This window comes from Leptinotarsa decemlineata, unplaced genomic scaffold (assembly GCF_025532065.1).
Source record: "Leptinotarsa decemlineata unplaced genomic scaffold, Ldec_3_MD MMD2_tig00000690_RagTag_RagTag, whole genome shotgun sequence".
Lineage (NCBI taxonomy): Eukaryota > Metazoa > Arthropoda > Insecta > Coleoptera > Chrysomelidae > Leptinotarsa > Leptinotarsa decemlineata.
The window spans coordinates 2150881-2170509 of NW_027412554.1; the positions used below are offsets into that span (position 1 = coordinate 2150881).

The window sequence follows — 19629 nt, forward strand, 5'->3', positions numbered from 1 at the left end:
ACATTGGCAACGTTTTTTATAACAAGACCAGGAATTTCATCAATACCGGACGATTTTTTCTTACAAACTTTTTTGATAACTTGTTCAATTTCCATCTTAGTTGCTGGATATAAAAAAATACTTTGATGTGAAGATGACATATAATTAATATTTTTAGTATCAGGTTTGGATATGCTACTGCTAACAGTTGAAAAATACTCACTAAAAAGGTTGCATATAGCAAAATCATCAGAAAGAAGGACCCCATCTTCAGCACTTTCTAGACAAGGTATTGCATTGCCAGAATAACCAGTCTGGGATTCCTTGATGATTTTCCAGGATTCTTTCACTTTATTATCAGCAGAAGAGATTCTATCATCATTGCTAGTTTTCTTAGCATGTTTCAATTTATCCTGATATATTATTTTAAGTTCCTGATATTCCCTCTGATATAAACCATTTTTATATACTTTGTTCAGCTCAGATAACTCGGTTAACCTTCTACTGATTTCTCTCAACTCAGTAGTTATCCACCTGGAGTCACCAGATTTTTTTATCTTGACTACCTTTTTTGGAAATGAAGTATCAAAATAATAGAAAAATTTATTATAAAAACTATCAAACTTAGAATTTGCTTCAACTGAGTCATACACTGAAGACCAATCAGTCTCCAGCAGTAAACTAGAAAACTTCTCAATATTGTAGTCATTAAAACATCTCTTGTGAGTTTCTTGGTTATGGTCAACCTGATCATAGCAGAAAGTTGCCAGCTGGAAAGTGTGATCAGATATATAGGAATGATTAATGGAGTAACTAATAGGATTAGAAGTAGACAAAATATTATCAATACACGTTGCTGAATCACCCCATATACGAGTAGGTTCACTTATAATAGCACTAATGTTATGTTGCTCAAGTATATTTATGAAGTCAGTTCTCTCATTAGTAAACCTTAACATATCTATGTTAAAGTCACCACAAGCTATTAATTCTAAGTTTTTATACTTACTATACAACATCACAAGTAATCGATCAAATGAATCAAAAAAAGTTAAAGTATTACCAAGAGGTGATCTATATACCGATAAAATTATTATAGTTTTATTCTTACCGTTTAACGCTAATGCACATACCTCAATATCTTGCTCTATACTAATTTCTATAGGAATGTTATTTACTTGCAAGGATTTTTTAGCAAAAATGCATACCCCTCCCCTGATACATTTCTCCCTACAGAAAAAAGAGATTAAATTATAGTCAGTTATTTGAAAAGATGAACACTCTTGTGATTTAAGCCAGCTCTCACTAATACATAGAATATCTGGAGAATGTTTGTCTAAAATCATCTCCAAATCAAGTGACTTATTGTTACAACCCTGTACATTGAAGTGCATCACACACAATTCAGCACAGATTTCAAGTTGACATATACTCTTGTTAACTACTTGACTGCTATTGGGCTTCGAAAAATCCTGACAACTGAGAACTCCTTGGTTATCAATTGATATAACTGGTACTAAGTTGTAGTTGCAGTTTGTTTGGATGGATGAAAATTTTCTCTAAACTTAAACCTCCTGATTACGGATCCCTCTGGCCAGATGGTTGGTTCGTATACTTCCTGGACCTTGTCTAAAGGAAAAGTTACTTTGTAAGTGGAATATCGCTCATTCCTATTCCATTCTACACACTCAAATGGTATTTGAGGTGCCGAATCTTTTAATAAATTCAGTAAATCTTCAGACTTTACATCAGCACCAATACGAGAAACGTGCAAATGTCCCAATTTTGGGATTGTTTTAAAATTTGCGGATTTATTGCTACCAAGTATAGGTTTGTATTTATTTACATTGTTTTTATGTGGGGAATACCTACTGGGATTTCCACCAGTTTTTACTTCAAATTCGTTATCAGAAGACAGAGTTTTGTTCGGTATGTTGTTCACCTTTTTTACTGTATGGCTATAAAGTTTTTTTGGAATATTATCAGTTGTAGATATTTCAACTGGATTCGCTTTTCTGCTACTAGATGGCAATATTGGTAAGGAATCTGAGTTATTCAATTGTTGTTTCAATAGGTATATTAGATCTTCCTGCTCTTGGGCCCTTTTTTCTAAATGAAAAGACAGTTTACTCACAGATTCAAATTTGTCTTTGATGTCAGTCACTTCTTTCAACCTTTTATTACAGTCACCACAGGTTATGTTTGCTCTTGTAGCATGAACATTTCCTTCAACACTATTGTTTAGAACTTTATCACTGATTCTGTTTATATAATTCTTCAACTGGATGCTTGTCACCACTACTGGTACTTTTAAAGTAATTAACATATCAATTAGCTCATTTTTTTTGAGCTTATTTAGCTCTGTTGTTAAAATCGCAACTTCATGTTCAGCCGCCATATTGAATACGCCATAATGGACACTAGAAGAACAAACAAGAGCCAACAGTCAGAACAGACTACTGAGGAAAATGCGGAGGAGGTAGAGCAGATAGTTGACACCGGAATGGAAGAACTAGTAAGACCAACACCAACACCAATGGACATGAATGATTTAAGTCAAAAACATATCCTACTCCTTATAAATACAGAAATCAGGTACAACATGAGATATCAAAAATGTTAGAACACATTCATGTATAGAGTTTCAAATTGATTACTTCCTTCCTTTCTTTGGAAGCTTCTCTCATCCCTTTTTTTGTATCAGATGGAGTAGTAGAAAGCCAAAAACTTTCTTTCCCAAAAAATAACGTTTTAATTCTTCACTATATTGATAACATCTTGATATATTCCACAGACTGGGAAAGTCATCTGAAACACATAAAATTATTAATTAATTGGATAACGCAGGACTTAAAATTAATATTGAAAAATCAAAAGTTTATCAAACAGAAGGAATAAGCATGGATGAAGAAGGAGTTAGAGCTATAGTGGAATATAAAAGAACTGTAAATTTAAAAACATCAAGGGGATTTTTGGGAATAATAAATTATTTAAAAAAATTAATGCCGGACATAAGTAACAAAACATTTAGTCTAGTTGATCGAATTATTGAATTCCATGTTTAGCCGCTCGATTCACTTTCTGAACTGTCCTTTTGGGTCGCGAAGACGGGCTTATATCGGTAAAGGTCTTTTCTAGAATTCTGTAGTCCGTTCGGTACTCGACTAGATTTTTACCGGCGGTTGCATTCTTTCGCGGTGAGGCTATGTGTTTGTTCGATGAGTCGCCCGGCATATCGGTCAGGGGCGGGGCGGCTTCTAATTCGTTACAGTACTTTTATATGTTATAATTGTGTATGTATATTTTTTAATAATTTTCGTTTCATATATTCATTTTTACTAATCTTTTTTGACTCGAATTATTATAATATTTCGCAATAAAAACTGTCATACAAAATAACATATCAAATCATCTAAAGAAACAATTTGTTCAGACCAGTCTTCACTTACCTAGACATTAGGTTCATTGATTGAAACCTATCAGAAAACAACTACTTCCCTAGCTAATACCACAGGTGTCAGTTTCTCCACAGAAAAAAATCCAGACCGGTTTCGGGATATTTGGGTTCTCGTCAGAGCAACGTAATGTCCTACATCAACAAGAATTCTTTGAAAGTATCATACTTCGAAAAAGCTGACGCGAACGACAAGCAACATATCTGTCATCGCCTCCTCTACCCGTAGACGAGTTACTAACCAACCGCATATGGCCCAAATGTAAAAATCTCAGAAATACTTATAAAATTAATTCAAAAGTATACTAATTTCAAGCCGCCATTTAGTATAAATAATACTTATCAATTTATTCTTTCTGATAACGCTAAAGTATTATTGTTTGATGTCCAAAATCTCTTTCCCAGTATTCCGCCAATTGAAACAATTGAGCTGGCTTTGCGTCTCTCAGACAAAAATATGTAAATCAACTGATAAAACGATAAATTTCAGGTTCACATACTATCTCAAAATTATTTCCAATTCGATGAAAAGCTTTATTCCTGAACCGAAGGACTAATAAAAGGTAACCCGTGGAGTCCTTCACTGACTGAAATCTTCACCGATAACATAGAGAATGAACTCCATAATAATCAGTTAACTAACAGTTTCTTGTACTGGTACAGATACATAGATGATATCTTAGTATGTTTGACTGGTACAGCTAGTCAATCAGTAAATTTGTCCAATGACAATTCCATTCACCCGTCAATAAAATTTACCACTGAAAAGGAGGTAAATAATTCAATGAATTACCTTCACTATTACGAAAATTAATAATAATCACGAATCGATTCTCCACAAAACATCTTATACAGACATTGTCATATATCATTCCTCCACATACGCTTACCAGTATAAAGTAGCTGCATTCATAAGTATGCTTCACAGGCTGTTGAATAATGCACTGTCGGAAAGTAATTTCCAGAGGAAGCAGAGTTTCATTAAACGAATCGCTGTCAACAACGATTATAAATTAGATATATAGATATTAGATATATATATATATATATATATATATATATATATATATATTTCACGGATGGTAGAATATGATGTGTTGTTTTTCCGGGTGTTCATCCGTTGTGTACTATTCGAATAGTACACAACGGATGAACACCCTGAAAAACAACACATCATATATATATATATATATATATACAGTGTGTCAATTTGAAAACTTCCCACCCTCAATATCTCCCTTCCAGTACATAATATGAAAAAATGGTCAGACAGGTCAACTTTATTTGCAAGGGGGACACTCTGAATGAATATTTTCAACCCTCGGGGTTCAACCCCCTAGGAGGGGTGGATGTTACCCTCAGAATTTCAAATGGAAAGGGGGGTCAAGTGGCACATCATTTTGAAGGGCATTCAATTCGCTTGCCGACGGTGCCCTCATTTATTATTTTCCGATCAGCAGTATCCGAAAATGTAGTTCTAAACTAATAGAAGTAATTAGAATTGGCCTATACTAAAATGCCTGGTTATCAAGTTAGTATGCAAAGAAATACAATTTATTGACTCTCTTATAAGTAAAACTTGTGATGACGGGTCAGCTTTTCAACTTTCCATCAGGGGTAAAATTAGACAAGCCTCAAAAAATTTACATTAATTAGTTATCTGATTTCGGTGACTTTCATTTGGGTTTATTATCGGATTTAAAACTCTTATCCCTTTTTTGTTACTTCTGCTATAAAAAGTATCGTTTTTTGAGCAAAAAAGGTGTTCATCGCATTCAAGCCATTTGGTAGTACTATCATTTCAGTTTCATTTGTTGAGCTGATCAGCGATACCTTAGAAAGTGTATAAATTGTAAGAATGGTTTACACTATCCAAGACCGAATTGAAATAATTTTTATTTATGGAGAGGTGGGCAAGTGCGCACGAAGGGCGGCATCTCTTTTTAATGAAAGAAATCCAAATCTTAATATAAGTCACCGGTATGTGCTTGATTTGGTGACAAAGTTTTCCGAAACTGGTTCGGTGAAGAATAAAAAAAGGAATAACCCCAGAGTACTGAATGAGGATGCTCAAATTGAGGTGTTGGGAACATTTGCTGCAGAGCCGACTAGCTCCTTACGATCAGTAGCAGAACAGACGGGAATGTCACACGAGACTGTAAGGAAAGCACTGAAAATGCACAAATTTCATCCATATAAAATGCAGATTCTCCACGAGCTCCATGAGGATGATTATGACAGAAGAATAGAATTCTGTGAAATCATGACTCTTCGAATCAATGCTTTACCTAATCTTCTGTTCAATATCTGTTTCAGTGATGAATGTTCATTTTTCCTGAATGGCAATGTTAATAGGCAAAATTGTCGCTATTGGAGTGACGAAAACCCTCACAATTTTCGAGAAGGACATACACAACACCCACAAAAAGTTAATGTTTGGGCTGGTATTCTTGGAAATGCCATTATCGGACCTTTATTTTTTGAAGAAAACTTGAATGGTGATCTGTACCTAGATATGCTTCAAGCACCTATCGATCCACTTATAACTCACGAGCTCGAAACTCAAATTGATGCACACGGTAATTTACTGTTGCAGGAAGATTTGTTACATTTCCAACAGGACGGTGCGCCACCTCATTATTTTCGCCCCGTCCGACAATGGTTGAACGAGCGATTCCGGGAGAGATGGATTGGCAGAAGGGGATCAATTGAGTGGCCACCGAGATCACCGGATTTGACTCCATTAGATTTTTTTCTTTGGGGATATCTCAAATCTGTCGTTTATAAAACACAGCCCACTGATATGGATGACCTCAAAGGACGAATTACAGCAGCATGCCGGTCAATTAGTGGTGAAGTTTTCCAAAATGTTCGAGAGGAGTTCGAAAACAGACTGTATTACTGTTTAGAGCAGAATGGACAACATTTTGAACATATTATCAGATAAAGCGTAACAAGATGGTTGAAATTTGTTTTTTGCAATTTAGTATTTTTTGTTTGCACTCGATGCGTATTTCGTTAACTAAGTAGTTCTACATTCCTCTCACATCCACGAATTCGAATATTACTCAAGGGTTGGAACGATGCTACCTAGTACGATGCTCACCTTTTCCAATAGTCCATTACAATCATTTGTTTTGAATACCAACCTGAATACCAAACATCTAGTGCGGGCGAGTTTTAATCATTTATTCTTATTCACTTCTAATCACCGTTCGTTTGGAACGTTATTGTTCAAAAACTGCTCATCAAAAACTAATGAAAAAGGTATCATTGGCAAGAGAATTGAATGCCCTTCAAAATGATGTGCCACTTGACCCCCCTTTCCATTTGAAATTCTGAGGGTAACATCCACCCCTCCTAGGGGGTTGAACCCCGAGGGTTGAAAATATTCATTCAGAGTGTCCCCCTTGCAAATAAAGTTGACCTGTCTGACCATTTTTTCATATTATGTACTGGAAGGGAGATATTGAGGGTGGGAAGTTTTCAAATTGACACACTGTATATATATATATATATATATATATATATATATATATATATATATATGTGTTGACTTTGACTTGATAGTTCGTACTGAAACCTCTGGCGTAAAATGAATCTATTGAAAACACGTTTTCAACACCAGAACAAAAAGAACGACTCTCGACGCGCGTGCAGCTACTGTCACCAGATGCGGTTTTCTCCACATCAAATTGTGGATGTTAGGCAATTCCGAAGAGGCTTGAATTCGGCCTCCTGCACGAAGAGGAGGTATTTTTGAAACCTAATAATTTGGTATACATACTTTTAGTTCTTCCTCTCTCTTGTTAACGTGTCTAACTAATCTTAATGAACTGAAGTCTATGGAATGGTTTTTTTTGCAAAATATGATGGGCGACTGCTGATTTTTCAGGTCTTCCATATTTTGAGTGTGCTAAGTGTTCCTTATTTCAACACCTCAACACGTGTTTCGATCACAAGTGGTCATCTTCAAAAGGAACATCAAACTGTTTGATCTTTCTCTTGGTGATGATCACCTGGTGATCGAAACACGTCTCGAAGTGTTGAAAATAACGATTTGGTGTTGGGAAAAAACTCCAGTAATATTCATTACTACACCAAAGGTTCCAAACAGTGCATCATAAGTACGTATTAGACTAAACAAAGGGCTGTTCAAAATAGGAAAATCCATAAGCCAGGCAAGTCGGTGCGACCAATTGTATCAGCCATATGATCACCAACGTATAAGATTGCCAAATGATTAACGAAACAGTTTGAAACCCTATCAGTTCCGCCAGCTAGCTCAAGTGTGAGAACTCACAAGAATTCATCGAGAAGATCCGAAATGTAAGGTTGCGTGAAGAAGAGAGAAGTATCCTTTAACGTATCTTCGTTATTTCCAAGTGTAAACATACTAAATTGAATATTTGAAAGATCTTTAAGATGTTGATGGAGAAGTGGTGAAATAGTCGAAGAGTACATCCGGCTCACCAAAATTTGTATGCAACAAATTTGCTTCCTGTTCGCCAACTGTTTTTATGGAAAACATGAGGGTACGGGAATGGAAAACCTGTTGTCTCCTTTCATGGCTAATTTGTTCATAAGCAGATTCAAAATGGAAGAAGGGAAAGAGTTGGATTACTCAACACGAACCTGGATCCGATGTGTGGATGATGTATTTACCATTTTTGAAAATAATAGGCGTACCTAAGGTAGAGGATTTTGTATTTTGCTTCAACTACAGATTTACAAGTATAACATTCGCTTATGAAATTAAAAATTATGGAGAACTACCATTCATGGATGTACTAAAGCAAATTCAAATCCAAGATAGAGTGGATGTAAACATTGACATGCCCTTCGCACGTGATATTGAAAATCCCAAGAATTGGCCAGGGTCGTATTCAGAACCAACATCTTGTTGATCGCAAATGCTATATCATACTTAGGAAAACTTTTATATAATAACGAGTGAAATGCACAAGTTTTGCACTTTAACGGGAAAAATGCAGATAATTTGTGTAATATAAAAAGATTGTCATTGGATTTTTCATAGCGCACTCAAGCATTATATGAAAAGAGACGTAATTATTTCTTTATTGATAATTTTTATTTCATGTAAAATCAAAAGGAATATTAATCAAAATTATTCAACTGGATGAATTTGTCTCTTCATCAGTAGTGTCATCCTCACCAATCTGAATTATCAGTGGCTCGATATCTGCCTCTATTATGTTATCAAGCTTCCACATCTTTGTCTCGACTTTCGATATCACAAGCCGAACACACTTCTCCCATTTCTCCGTTGTGACTATTTTCAAAGCCTCTTCAAAAAGTACTTTGAGATCTGCAAATTTGAACGTGGTGTTATGCTGAGCTACAAAATTCTTCACATCCGCCCATATTAACTCGATGGGATTGAGCTCGCAGTGGTATGAAGGCAGGCGAAGGACAATTTTGTTTTGGCCTGCCGCCATCTCATCGACTATATATTTTTGGTATTCAAGCTTGCGCTCCTTGACAATTTTTAGTAGCTGTACTCTTAGCATTGAGTCTTCAAAACTAATATTCTTTGATCGCAGCCAATTTTGGATTCCAACCTTCTTTGAAGACGTTGTCGGAATCTTCTCTAACCGTCGCGAATGATAAGGTGGATTGTCCATTACAATCACAGCATTATCCTCCAGATGGGGTAGAACTTTGGAAAACCACTATTCGAAAGATTCACCGTTCATTTCTTCGTGATAATATCCAGTTTTCTTCAACTCGAAACACCACAGCCCTTCAGCAACAAACCCATTCTCATTGCCGATGTGACAAATAATAAGCCGTTTTCCTTTACCTGAAATCATGAAGAGGTATGTAAGTAAATAAAACAAATATGAGGGTTACTTTTTATATATTGAGATTGAGGCAGGTCTTAATATAAATATAAGTTTACCTGATGGATTTGTTAATCCGGTGGATAGTCCATCTAGAAAGGCCATCCTACATGAGGTCACAGTTTCATCGACCCATACTTTAGGGGTAATATGACCCAGGTTTTATCCATATAATAAATTGTTCTCTGTTGTTCCCTATAATATTTAATTTTGGTCAAATACTCTCTCCTCCATAACACAATTTCCTCTATATCCAATAATAAACTATTGCGCCCTCGTTTTTTCCATACAAAATTCAAATGTTTCAATACTTTATGGAATGTTGACCGCTTAAAACTTGGCAATAAAACATCTTCATTTATTTCTGTGAGTACTTTGTCTATCGTGGGTATTCCATTTCTGAAAAAGTACTCATGCACTTTTCTTCTGATTGCATGTTTATCAGCATCATCTATTGATTTTATAATGGTTTGACGATTCTGATTTGTATTCGGTTTAGAAAATGTATGATTTTGTTTATATTCCCGTGAAACATTGTAAATCGAATCGCAACACACTCCAATTTTATCGGAAACTTTCGATACGACTTCGTCAACAGTCGATGTCTCAATTTCTTCCATCTTTTTCTTGAACACATTTAAATTCATTTCTTTCATCTCAACACTCAAATGTCTTTTTTTGGATCGTTTCCTCGCTGGACTCAGAGGATAGCTCACAGTGTCATCAGCAGTGTCATCAGCGTGAACATCACGCTTCGGTTTTGTTTTGTTTTGTTTTACTCTATGTTGGATTTGGATAGACTTTAGTTATTAAAAATGTCGATAAGGGTCTAGAGTTTGATGTATCTAGAAAAAATACGAGCACTTTCAGGTATATCCTTGACAGCTCCCATCATTGCCCACAACAAAAAATAACGTGACTTCAATTTTATGTCCATAGACTGCTCACATTTCCCCTGAGCAAAGGAAGGTATGAGATTGAGAAAAAAGGTGTTATGGAGATGGCTGAAAGCAACGGGTATCCATCAAACATAGTGGATAAATTGATTAGAAAACAAAAATTTAGTGAGTATCTTCGTAATGCCTCGACTTTCTGAAAATAGAAAGATTCAAAATTCATAGTGCTTCCATATGAATCCAAATACCCCAATGGGTTGGTCCGAACATTCAAAAAATTCAATATAAGAGTGGTTTACAAAAAACATGTACACTTCAACAAGTGTTGGGCAGTCCGAAAAACAAGACGTTGGAAAAAGAAAAGTCTGGGATTCACGAAATGAGCTGGGAGGATTGTGATAAGAAATATGTTGGTCAAACCAAACGGGCTATATTAGCTCGCTACAAGGAACATGTTTCACATATTCGGTTTCATAGATCGAAGAAATCTATACGTAATAATTCCAAATAAAAAATATTAACATTGGAGATAAGCACTAACATAGAGAAAATACATAACAAATTAGAGGTATTAAAAACTGGTAGTTTAGCATAGCATCGCTAAGAGTTAGTTAGGTAATACTGAAAGGTAGTAGTTAGGCCACCAGCATATAAAAACACTAACATAGTTGTAAAAAAAGTTAGTCCTAATGACTTCCTGAGGACGCTAACTTGGTTAGCGAAACGGGTATCGAGAGACCGTAATTTTTTTTCTGGTGTTGGGAAAGTGTTTTCAATAGAAGTTGACTTGTGGCTCTTGCCCAAAACGTTATATCGGTCAAACAAGGGAGAATTTTTTTCCATAAAATTAAAGGTACTTCCTTGAATGGAAAGACCAATTCCACATTTGCAAACCATTTGTCAGCAGAAGGACATGAGTTCAGTCATGAATAAAATGAAATGAAATTTTGATTCAGTTTTTTCAGGTTTTTAATAATAATAATGATAATAATATCGTCTTTATTATTTCATAACCAAAACAAAAAACACAAAATAACTTATATATATATTCAACTTGCAATTGAAATGAAGGGCGAAGTTCACCGTCCGTAATGAAATACATCACGGAAAATGTTCTTCCACTTAACCCTGAAAAGGGAGCAAATAAAAAGAAAAACAAAAATTAAACTGTGATTGTTATATATTATAATATAAATACGAATAAACACCTCATTCTGTTTTGAATTTTGGCATTGCAATCATATTTTTCTATCGAATATTTAGGTTATGGATGTCCGTACGATATGTGATATTCCTATGAAGATATGAAGGTTTTTTTGTTACAATTATTTTATGGAAGAAACAGACAGCGTGAAGTAACCTTCTTTTCTCCATGTTTAGCCATCCAATTTCTTGAACCTTATATGAGATCTTGTGTCGCCGACCAATACCATAAATTAACCTAAGCTGGCACGAGTTTTGAACTTTTTGAATCTTATGTTTGTATTGATTAGTTAAACACGGGCCATAAAGATCATCCGCATTATCGAAAACGAAAAGCACCAAAAATTCACATGAGGACTTTTTCACATAATAAGACAGAACATGTCAGTTACCAAAAATGCCAATGGCTCAATTAAACAGAAATTTATGATATAGGTGATATAGGGTACGATATGAGTACGATAGGGTACGATATGATTCAATAAATCTTGCGGTGGTTCATTTTGTGTAACTGATTCTACAAAAAACCTATTCAATTTCTGAGGGTTTTTCAAAATTTCCGGTATATCATGTTTCTTTTCCGGTATGAATTTGTTAGACTTGAGAGTTTTCCATACGTACTTTGGTGAAGTGTTATCAAATTCATGGGCGAAATAAGCTTTTTTTTCTCTTTTAATAGACTGGTTGATTGGATTACGCATTTGCCTATAGAAATCCAAGTGCCTTTGTAATTCTGTTCTCTCAAATTTTGCAGGAGCTTTATCCCCTTTCAGCAATCATTATTTTTGTCATATCCGTCAGCCATGGAGCTTTCGGTTTTCTTACTCTGGAAGTAGTTATTGGCATATGTGTATCAAATAGGTTATTCAAACAATTTACCAAGCATGTAACTTTCTCTTCAATACTTTCTTGGTATTTAAAAAAATTAAGTATTGAACATATCTACCTAATAAAAGATCTTGGTTAAAGGCTTTGAAGCTCCTGTATGTACAAAGTTTGGGATCCTGTTGCTTTTCACGTACTCTCAACTTACAATATACTATATTGTGATCAGAAATATTGTGAAGTTCAATACCATTCTCTACCTCACTTCCCTCTTGGACTATAAAGTCCAAAAGACTTGCCGACGTGGCTGTAACCCTAGTAGGAACATCCGTCAACTGACAAAGATTCAGTGTATTCAGTATTGAGTAAAACTTTTTAACACAGTTATTCTCATTATCCGATAAATTTAAATTAAAATCCCCCATGCATGTAATTTCGTCTACCGTTGGTCCTATTGCAGCCAAGCTTTCCTCAAAATCATCCAAAAATGCATTTGTATTCTGCTCATGTAATAGTGTGTAGTGTGTAGTCACCAGTAGTTCTTATTCAACACTGTTCCCATAAGTAACGCCCACCCGTCAATTACTTCAAATCGTAGTTTGTTAAACATAAACCCCTTTCTCTGCAATCCCTATCCACGTATGTAAATTAAAGCCATTATCGGTGGAATATTTCAACAATGTTTCACAAATCATCAATGTGTCTAAAGAATTATCCAAGACTATTTGTTTGACATATTGTAAAGACGGTGATCTTGCATTACGAAAACCTATATTCAGAAAGTACATTTTGGAAGCAACTTTTTCGTATTCAGTTTTTCCATTTATTGTCCATACTTTTACAGCCGATCCCACCTGTTTAGAAGCTTCCCCAACAATTTTCATTTGCTCCTTAGTAAGATCTTCTCTAATCACCACTTCGCTGGCTTTTATGAGTCTCTAATTATTATACACGAGATTTTTGAAGTAGTTCGTAGAAAATCTCACAATTATTCTATTTTTAGTTTTGGTTTTTTATTGTAAATTTTGATTTGATATTTAAAACTTTAAAACAATGTGTCCTCAATCTTTATGGCAAATCTCTCTGATATTAGTCAAGATATGTCTAACAATAAAACTTTCTTAAAACTCGTTATCAACACCTAGAAACTGAAATGGTCATATTGTGGTCACTCATCAGTCACCTTCAATTCACTCTGGGACCTTTCTCTGCCACTACTACAAAGAAAGGGACAGCTGAGACTGTCACATTGTTTGGAATCATTCTTCGGATGGTGATGAAAAACCTACATGTTCGAAGAGTAAAGAAAGAAGAAAGTTCACGAAATCCTTATCGATTTATAAACTTGAATCGGTTTTCACCAGCTGAAAAATTCAGAGAAAAACTGAATATTACTATTAGTCTAAGAGCCAGTGAGCGGCTACCTGCATGTATTTGACCAGACTTATTATTATTATTATTATTATTATTGTGAACGGAAAATAATAATGGCTGAACATTACCTCGCGTTCAACATTGTGGCAGACATATTTGAAAATGTTAAAAATAAATGTTTTTTAAAGTAATTGACGAGATCTGCCATTGATACATTTCACTTATTATAGTTTCAAAAACTTATATTGATTAGGGCAGAAGTATTCAGTGCGTACAAGCATCAGAAAATAACAAAATCTGAGATATTATCCGATCAGATGTCTATGTATTACGATAACTGTTTTACATCAAAATAATGTATTTATGATTTACCTAATCACTCCAAAGTATTACTATTGTACCCATTCTAGCCTATAATATTTTTTCTGATATTTACTACTTGCCATTTGAATAATATAAGATTTATGCCTGAGAGGGCTCTATTATAATCTCAAATCTAATGGTTTCCGTCAGATGTATTCAGTATATTTGTCAACCTTCATATAGATGCCTCGTTGCGTGAATTTAAAAAAATTATAGTGTTGCTTTATTTTATTTTGTTCATTGGATTATTAATTGTTGAATATTTTTGACATTATGTCGAGTGAAATAGATAAAGTGGAGTGTGTTTTTTGTGACACATCAAAAACTGAAACATTATTGATATTTTCGGAAGAGACTATGGTAAAATGTCGAAATATTTTGAGGTTACGAAAATTTCATAAATTAAAGTACAACGATGTAATTTTACCGGAAGATATTTTTGATGCCGGCTATCATAGTAGTTGTTATAAGACGTTTACAGTTTTAAAAAAAAAATTTTTGGCAGATGCCAACAAAAAAGTTTCATTACAAAGTACGTCGTCGTCTGCGACTGAACAACCATCAACATCAGTTAATAGTTCAATAATTGATGATGCAATGGTACAGGATTCCGTTTTCAATGACGTGAACATTCCTGAGATAGATGAAGTTGTAGAAAAAAATATTGAAGACGCACTAGATCAGCCGTTCGAGAAAATACAATTGGAAGATTCAGCAGCACCATTAACTGTTCAGAATCCTGAAATTGTGGCTTCAGCAAACCTGAATTTGTGTTTTTTTTTGTGATAAAAGAAATAAACAATGTAAGTCTAAGAATGAGCCATTACGTACTTCAAAAAGAAAATTAATTTCATATAAATATCTTATCAAAGTTGGAACCAGATTCTGAAATTCACAATGAAACTTTGATAAAAATACAAAGTGTTGCCTCTGATGAAGTATACTATCATGATGTTTGTCGACAAAATTTTAGAAATCACAAACGGTCACTGGTGAAAAGTCCTTTCCGTACTTCATGGCATATCTCTCAGAGACACATGAAACCGTTTATAGAGAAATTTGTAATTTAATTGAGGAGAATGTCATAAAACGGGGACGTTGTTATTTTTTGTCATATTTGCATAAAGATTATCTCGATATGTTTAAAGAATTGAGTGAAGGCTCCAATGCAGCATCAATATATGCCGCGCATTATTTACAAGAAAAAATTCACAAGAAATTTAATGATAACATTCAAATTTTGATGTCAAACAAAAAAAAAGTTGTTGCTCCTAAGGGCGTTTCATTTATTGATGACTCATTATTTGCGCACCTAAAAGACCAAGATACCTTGCAAGCAGCTGCTGATATTTTGAGAGAGAAAATTTTAGGAATATCTAAAACAAAATTACCTGATTATTTAACTAGTCAACGACTAATTAAAGGTGAATATTCAACACCACCAATGATTTCAGAGTTTTTTTCGACAATATTCCTGGTAAGTTGATAAAAATCAATTCTTTATCGAATATGTTCAAATCTATTTATAAATTATTAATATTTTACAATTTACGTTTAATTTTTACAGAATCTGACTTAATTGATGATGAAGATGATTTACACAACGATGAACATTACCCGGATGATGATGAATGAAGAATAATGAATACTAATAAATATGTATGTTACCTAAACATACCTTGATATTTAAAATTTTTCCGTATTTTATCGTCTTTTTTTATCGTCAAAATTTTTAAATATTGTATGAACCACATAAAAAATTTCAATTTCAATAAATGCAGTAATTAAGTAAATCATAAATACATTATTTTGATGTAAAACAGTTATCGTAATACGTAGACATCTGACCGGGTAGTATCTCAGATTTTGTTATTTTCTGATGCTTGTACGCACTGAATACTTCTGCCCTAATCAATATAAGTTTTTGAAACTATAATAAGTGAAATGTATCAATGGCAGATCTCGTCAATTACTTCAAAAAACATTTATTTTTAACATTTTCATATATGCCTGCCACAATGTTGAACGCGAGGTAATGTTCAGCCATTATTATTTTCCGTTCACAATAATAATATATTTCAAAATATCAAAACGGCAAACGTCGTCAAATGCATTTAAAATTACTAAAAAATTGATACCTGTCCTACCTGCGCACTCACCGCGTCCACCACTTTGGGCTTAGTGAGGTCCAATATCATGTACGGTAGGTATAGGGGCCTCAATGTACAAAAACTCAAGTCTGGTCAAATACATGCAGGTAGCCGCTCACTGGCTCTTAGACTATATATTATGGAGCCGATAGTGTAGTAGCCCCTTGTCTTGTGTGTGATAAATAAAACCTTGTGTTTTCTCTATTGTGTACGAGCATGCATCATATACCAGGTAGTTATTTTGAATGATTGGAACAAAATTATACAGGTTGTTTCTAAATTCAATACAAATATTCCATAAACATGTGTCAGGATGTTGAAATTCAACAAAAATGTCAGTTCTTTCTCAATATCTCTAAAACCGCATCGGATTTTTTTTCAATTACGGTACATGCGAAGTACACATAAAATACATTTTTCTGTGATGAAGGTTTTCTTAATTTTCATCAGTGATGTCCCTATGAACATGATCAAAATAATGATACGCTACTGTTCTTTTGCCGATTAAGTAAAATTTGTATAATTATCATCTCTTTCCATAAACATGGTCAATTGACTTTTTTTGTCCGACGGGCAGTTTTCAATTTAAAAAATGAAAGGTCTTTACTTGCTTCTACATATGCGATTTTTGATTAGTGATGAAATGCATTTTGTTTTTTAAATTGGAAACTTTGCCGTACGAAATAAGTCAGAGGACCATTTTTATGAATATATAGAGGGCAATCATAAATATAATATTTATTTGAAAAACCAACAGTGACGACTATCATCATGTTTGTTAAATTTCAACACCCTGTATCTCGGAAATGAAGCGGTTGCGGACACATGTCCAAGAGCCCAGGCATACACCCTTAAAATATTTATATTGAATTTAGAAACATCCTATGTAGTTGACACAAATTTTGCATCAGTAATGTTACTAAATTAATATTTAGAATAATTCAGAATATTACGATTTACTCCAAAGTAAGGTCTCAGTCACAGTGTGCGTTCTCGCATTTCTGGTCGCCCGATAATAAGTAGTTTGTGAATACACAATACCCAAGGCCGTCGAATAATCTATGAAGTATACACAAAATATACATTCCAGTTACAGCGCTCACATGCACTAGTAGATGCACGGCGAACTGAATTATAGAAAAACGGTGTTTCACAGTCAATCAGTTGTGCTGCTCTTGGGCTACAATAAGTTCTGAAGTATAGTAAACCATCTCATTGCACGATTTTTTTTAAATCAACAACAAAAAAAGAATTCTAATAAAAATAACCTACGATTTTAAATACACTCTGGTATATAAAAACGACCACTTTGATTTTTTATTTTTATGTAGATTTTCATAATTTTTCAATGTGTAACTCAATGTTCATATGAAAGTAGTTTTCTCGAAAGGATTTTTTCTTTCAGTATGTATATGAAACTTCTGCGTACGCTCTACATATCTTTATAAAGGTCCTACTGATTGATGTCAGCGGTTCGGACTTCCATCCTCTAAAAAAGTATACAGTAATTTGAAATATATCAGAAGAAACAAACTAGTGAAAAACCAGGACGGAAATAGTTGGATGAGTTAGTTGAAAAATAAATTATATAAAAAATGAGAATAAACAAACAATGAATATCAAATTTGTATAGAAAAAAATTATTGTGAAGTGAACTCGAAATGAATAATAACTGGGTTGAACAGTAAAATGTCTATATTATATACAAATAAAAAAAATTAATAAATCAATAAGGAAAAGATTTCAAACCAAGTTACTTCAAGTTTCGATCGTCTTCAAAAATATAAGAATTTTTGTTTTTCATCACAATTTGTAAAACCGATAATGATGGATTACCGACCATGTAGAAATGTTACTATTTATAAAAAACATTTGCATGTTTATGCAATTCTAATATTTGTTGTTTCAGATATGAACGATTATTGAGACGAGCTAAAACCGAAGATTTAACGGAAGTGTCAGGTATTGGATGTCTCTATCAGAGTGGCGTTGATAGATTGGGCCGACCGGTTGTAGTCTTCGTCGGCAAATGGTTTCCATTCAATCAAATTAATTTGGATAAGGTAAGTGAGTTTGAATCTATCGGTAGTTGTTTTGTTATAATAAGGTGAAGATTGAATTTCCTTTGTCGGAAATTGATAACAGATTTAAAACCTTAACATGATGTTAACGTAAAACAAAAGTTGAATATTATAATATATATTAAACCAGATTTCTAAGTGACAAACAATTAATTTAAGTAACGAATTATTCGCTGAAAAAATTACTTTATTTTTCAACTTGATTTTACATGTTTTACCTTCGTCAGCTATTAAATATAAGTTATCTTTAAATATACAATTTGCAATACAAACCATGAACTATAACATGTACTTGTACAAAATATGTGAAAATTTTCGAACAAGGTTGGTTTTGAATTATATGCCATTTAATGACAACCAAGATGATTAACAGATATCAGCAGTGCTTTCAATATAGGTATTAATTACATCGGCTCCTTCATAATGAATAGGCTTGGTCCATATTTTAAAAACGATCTACAATTGTTGAAAATTCATATTTTATCTGAATATTATCAACATAAAATCATAAATTTTATGTTGATTCTATCGTACTTATTATTCATTTTTTATCTTCGTATTTTTAATTTTGTTTTGTTTATTTCCGATGGTTTAACTTTCCGTCGTGATAATTTCAAGTTATTATACGTTATTGATATGTTATTTGCGGCCATCCTTTCCATATTGAAAACTGAAAACTAGACGACCTTCTGAAGGGTAATGGAATCTCATGAAAAATAATTTATCATTCAATTAGCATATCATGAGAAGAAAAGTGGATGCAATTAAATCAATGGAAAATTTTGGAATTTGAAGATATTGTTATAGAAAAATCATTTTAATATAATAATAATAAATGTCTTTCATATTTACAAGTAATAAGGTCGATAAATCGTCATTAATTGCTCTTCCACTTAACCTCAAAAAGTCGCTGCGGTGTTGTAAGAGCATTATTATAAAATAATCCGTTCTACTGTAATCATGGCATGGTATGATAAAGGCTTAGTAGGCCAACTGTAATTCATAATATCAAAGATAGTTCCTAAGGGTTATACAGAAATATTCGTGGAAATATGATTGAATGATACGTAACCATTGAGTATTTTCACTATAATGGAAGACAAAAATAGGACAAGTCGGTCGTTGCTGAGACTGTCTTTCATCCACGCGGTCAAAGCAAATAAGACTGAAGATTTCTGCCGCGGTAGCACACGAAATTTGGTACTTTATGTTCTATTCGACAACGGCCTACTAGTCCGGATTTCCTTTTGAAAGAACAAAGAAAATCCATAGATTTGAAAATGCTAGCCAAGCATGAAGAAAAAACCCAGCATCGATATTATACTGTAACATCTACGAGTTTATAACTGGGTCACCATTGAAGTAACTCGTCATTAACTGTCTATAAATCCTTGGTAACCCTCTCGCTATTGCTGTGTTTGTTTTATTTAAATTAAATTT

At 33.7% G+C, this 19629-nt stretch overlaps 1 protein-coding gene across 4 annotated transcripts in view; it reads left to right on the top strand.

The window, feature by feature from the left end:
• Positions 1 to 19629, top strand: part of Gdap2 (ganglioside induced differentiation associated protein 2) — a 313619-nt gene that overhangs the window by 249158 nt on the left and 44832 nt on the right. For all 4 annotated transcript variants that reach the window (XM_074174665.1, XM_074174666.1, XM_074174663.1 and 1 more), the window contains exon 9: positions 18018 to 18171. In XM_074174665.1, the coding sequence (XP_074030766.1) occupies positions 18018 to 18171 (154 nt within the window). The remainder of the gene's footprint in view (positions 1 to 18017; positions 18172 to 19629) is intronic.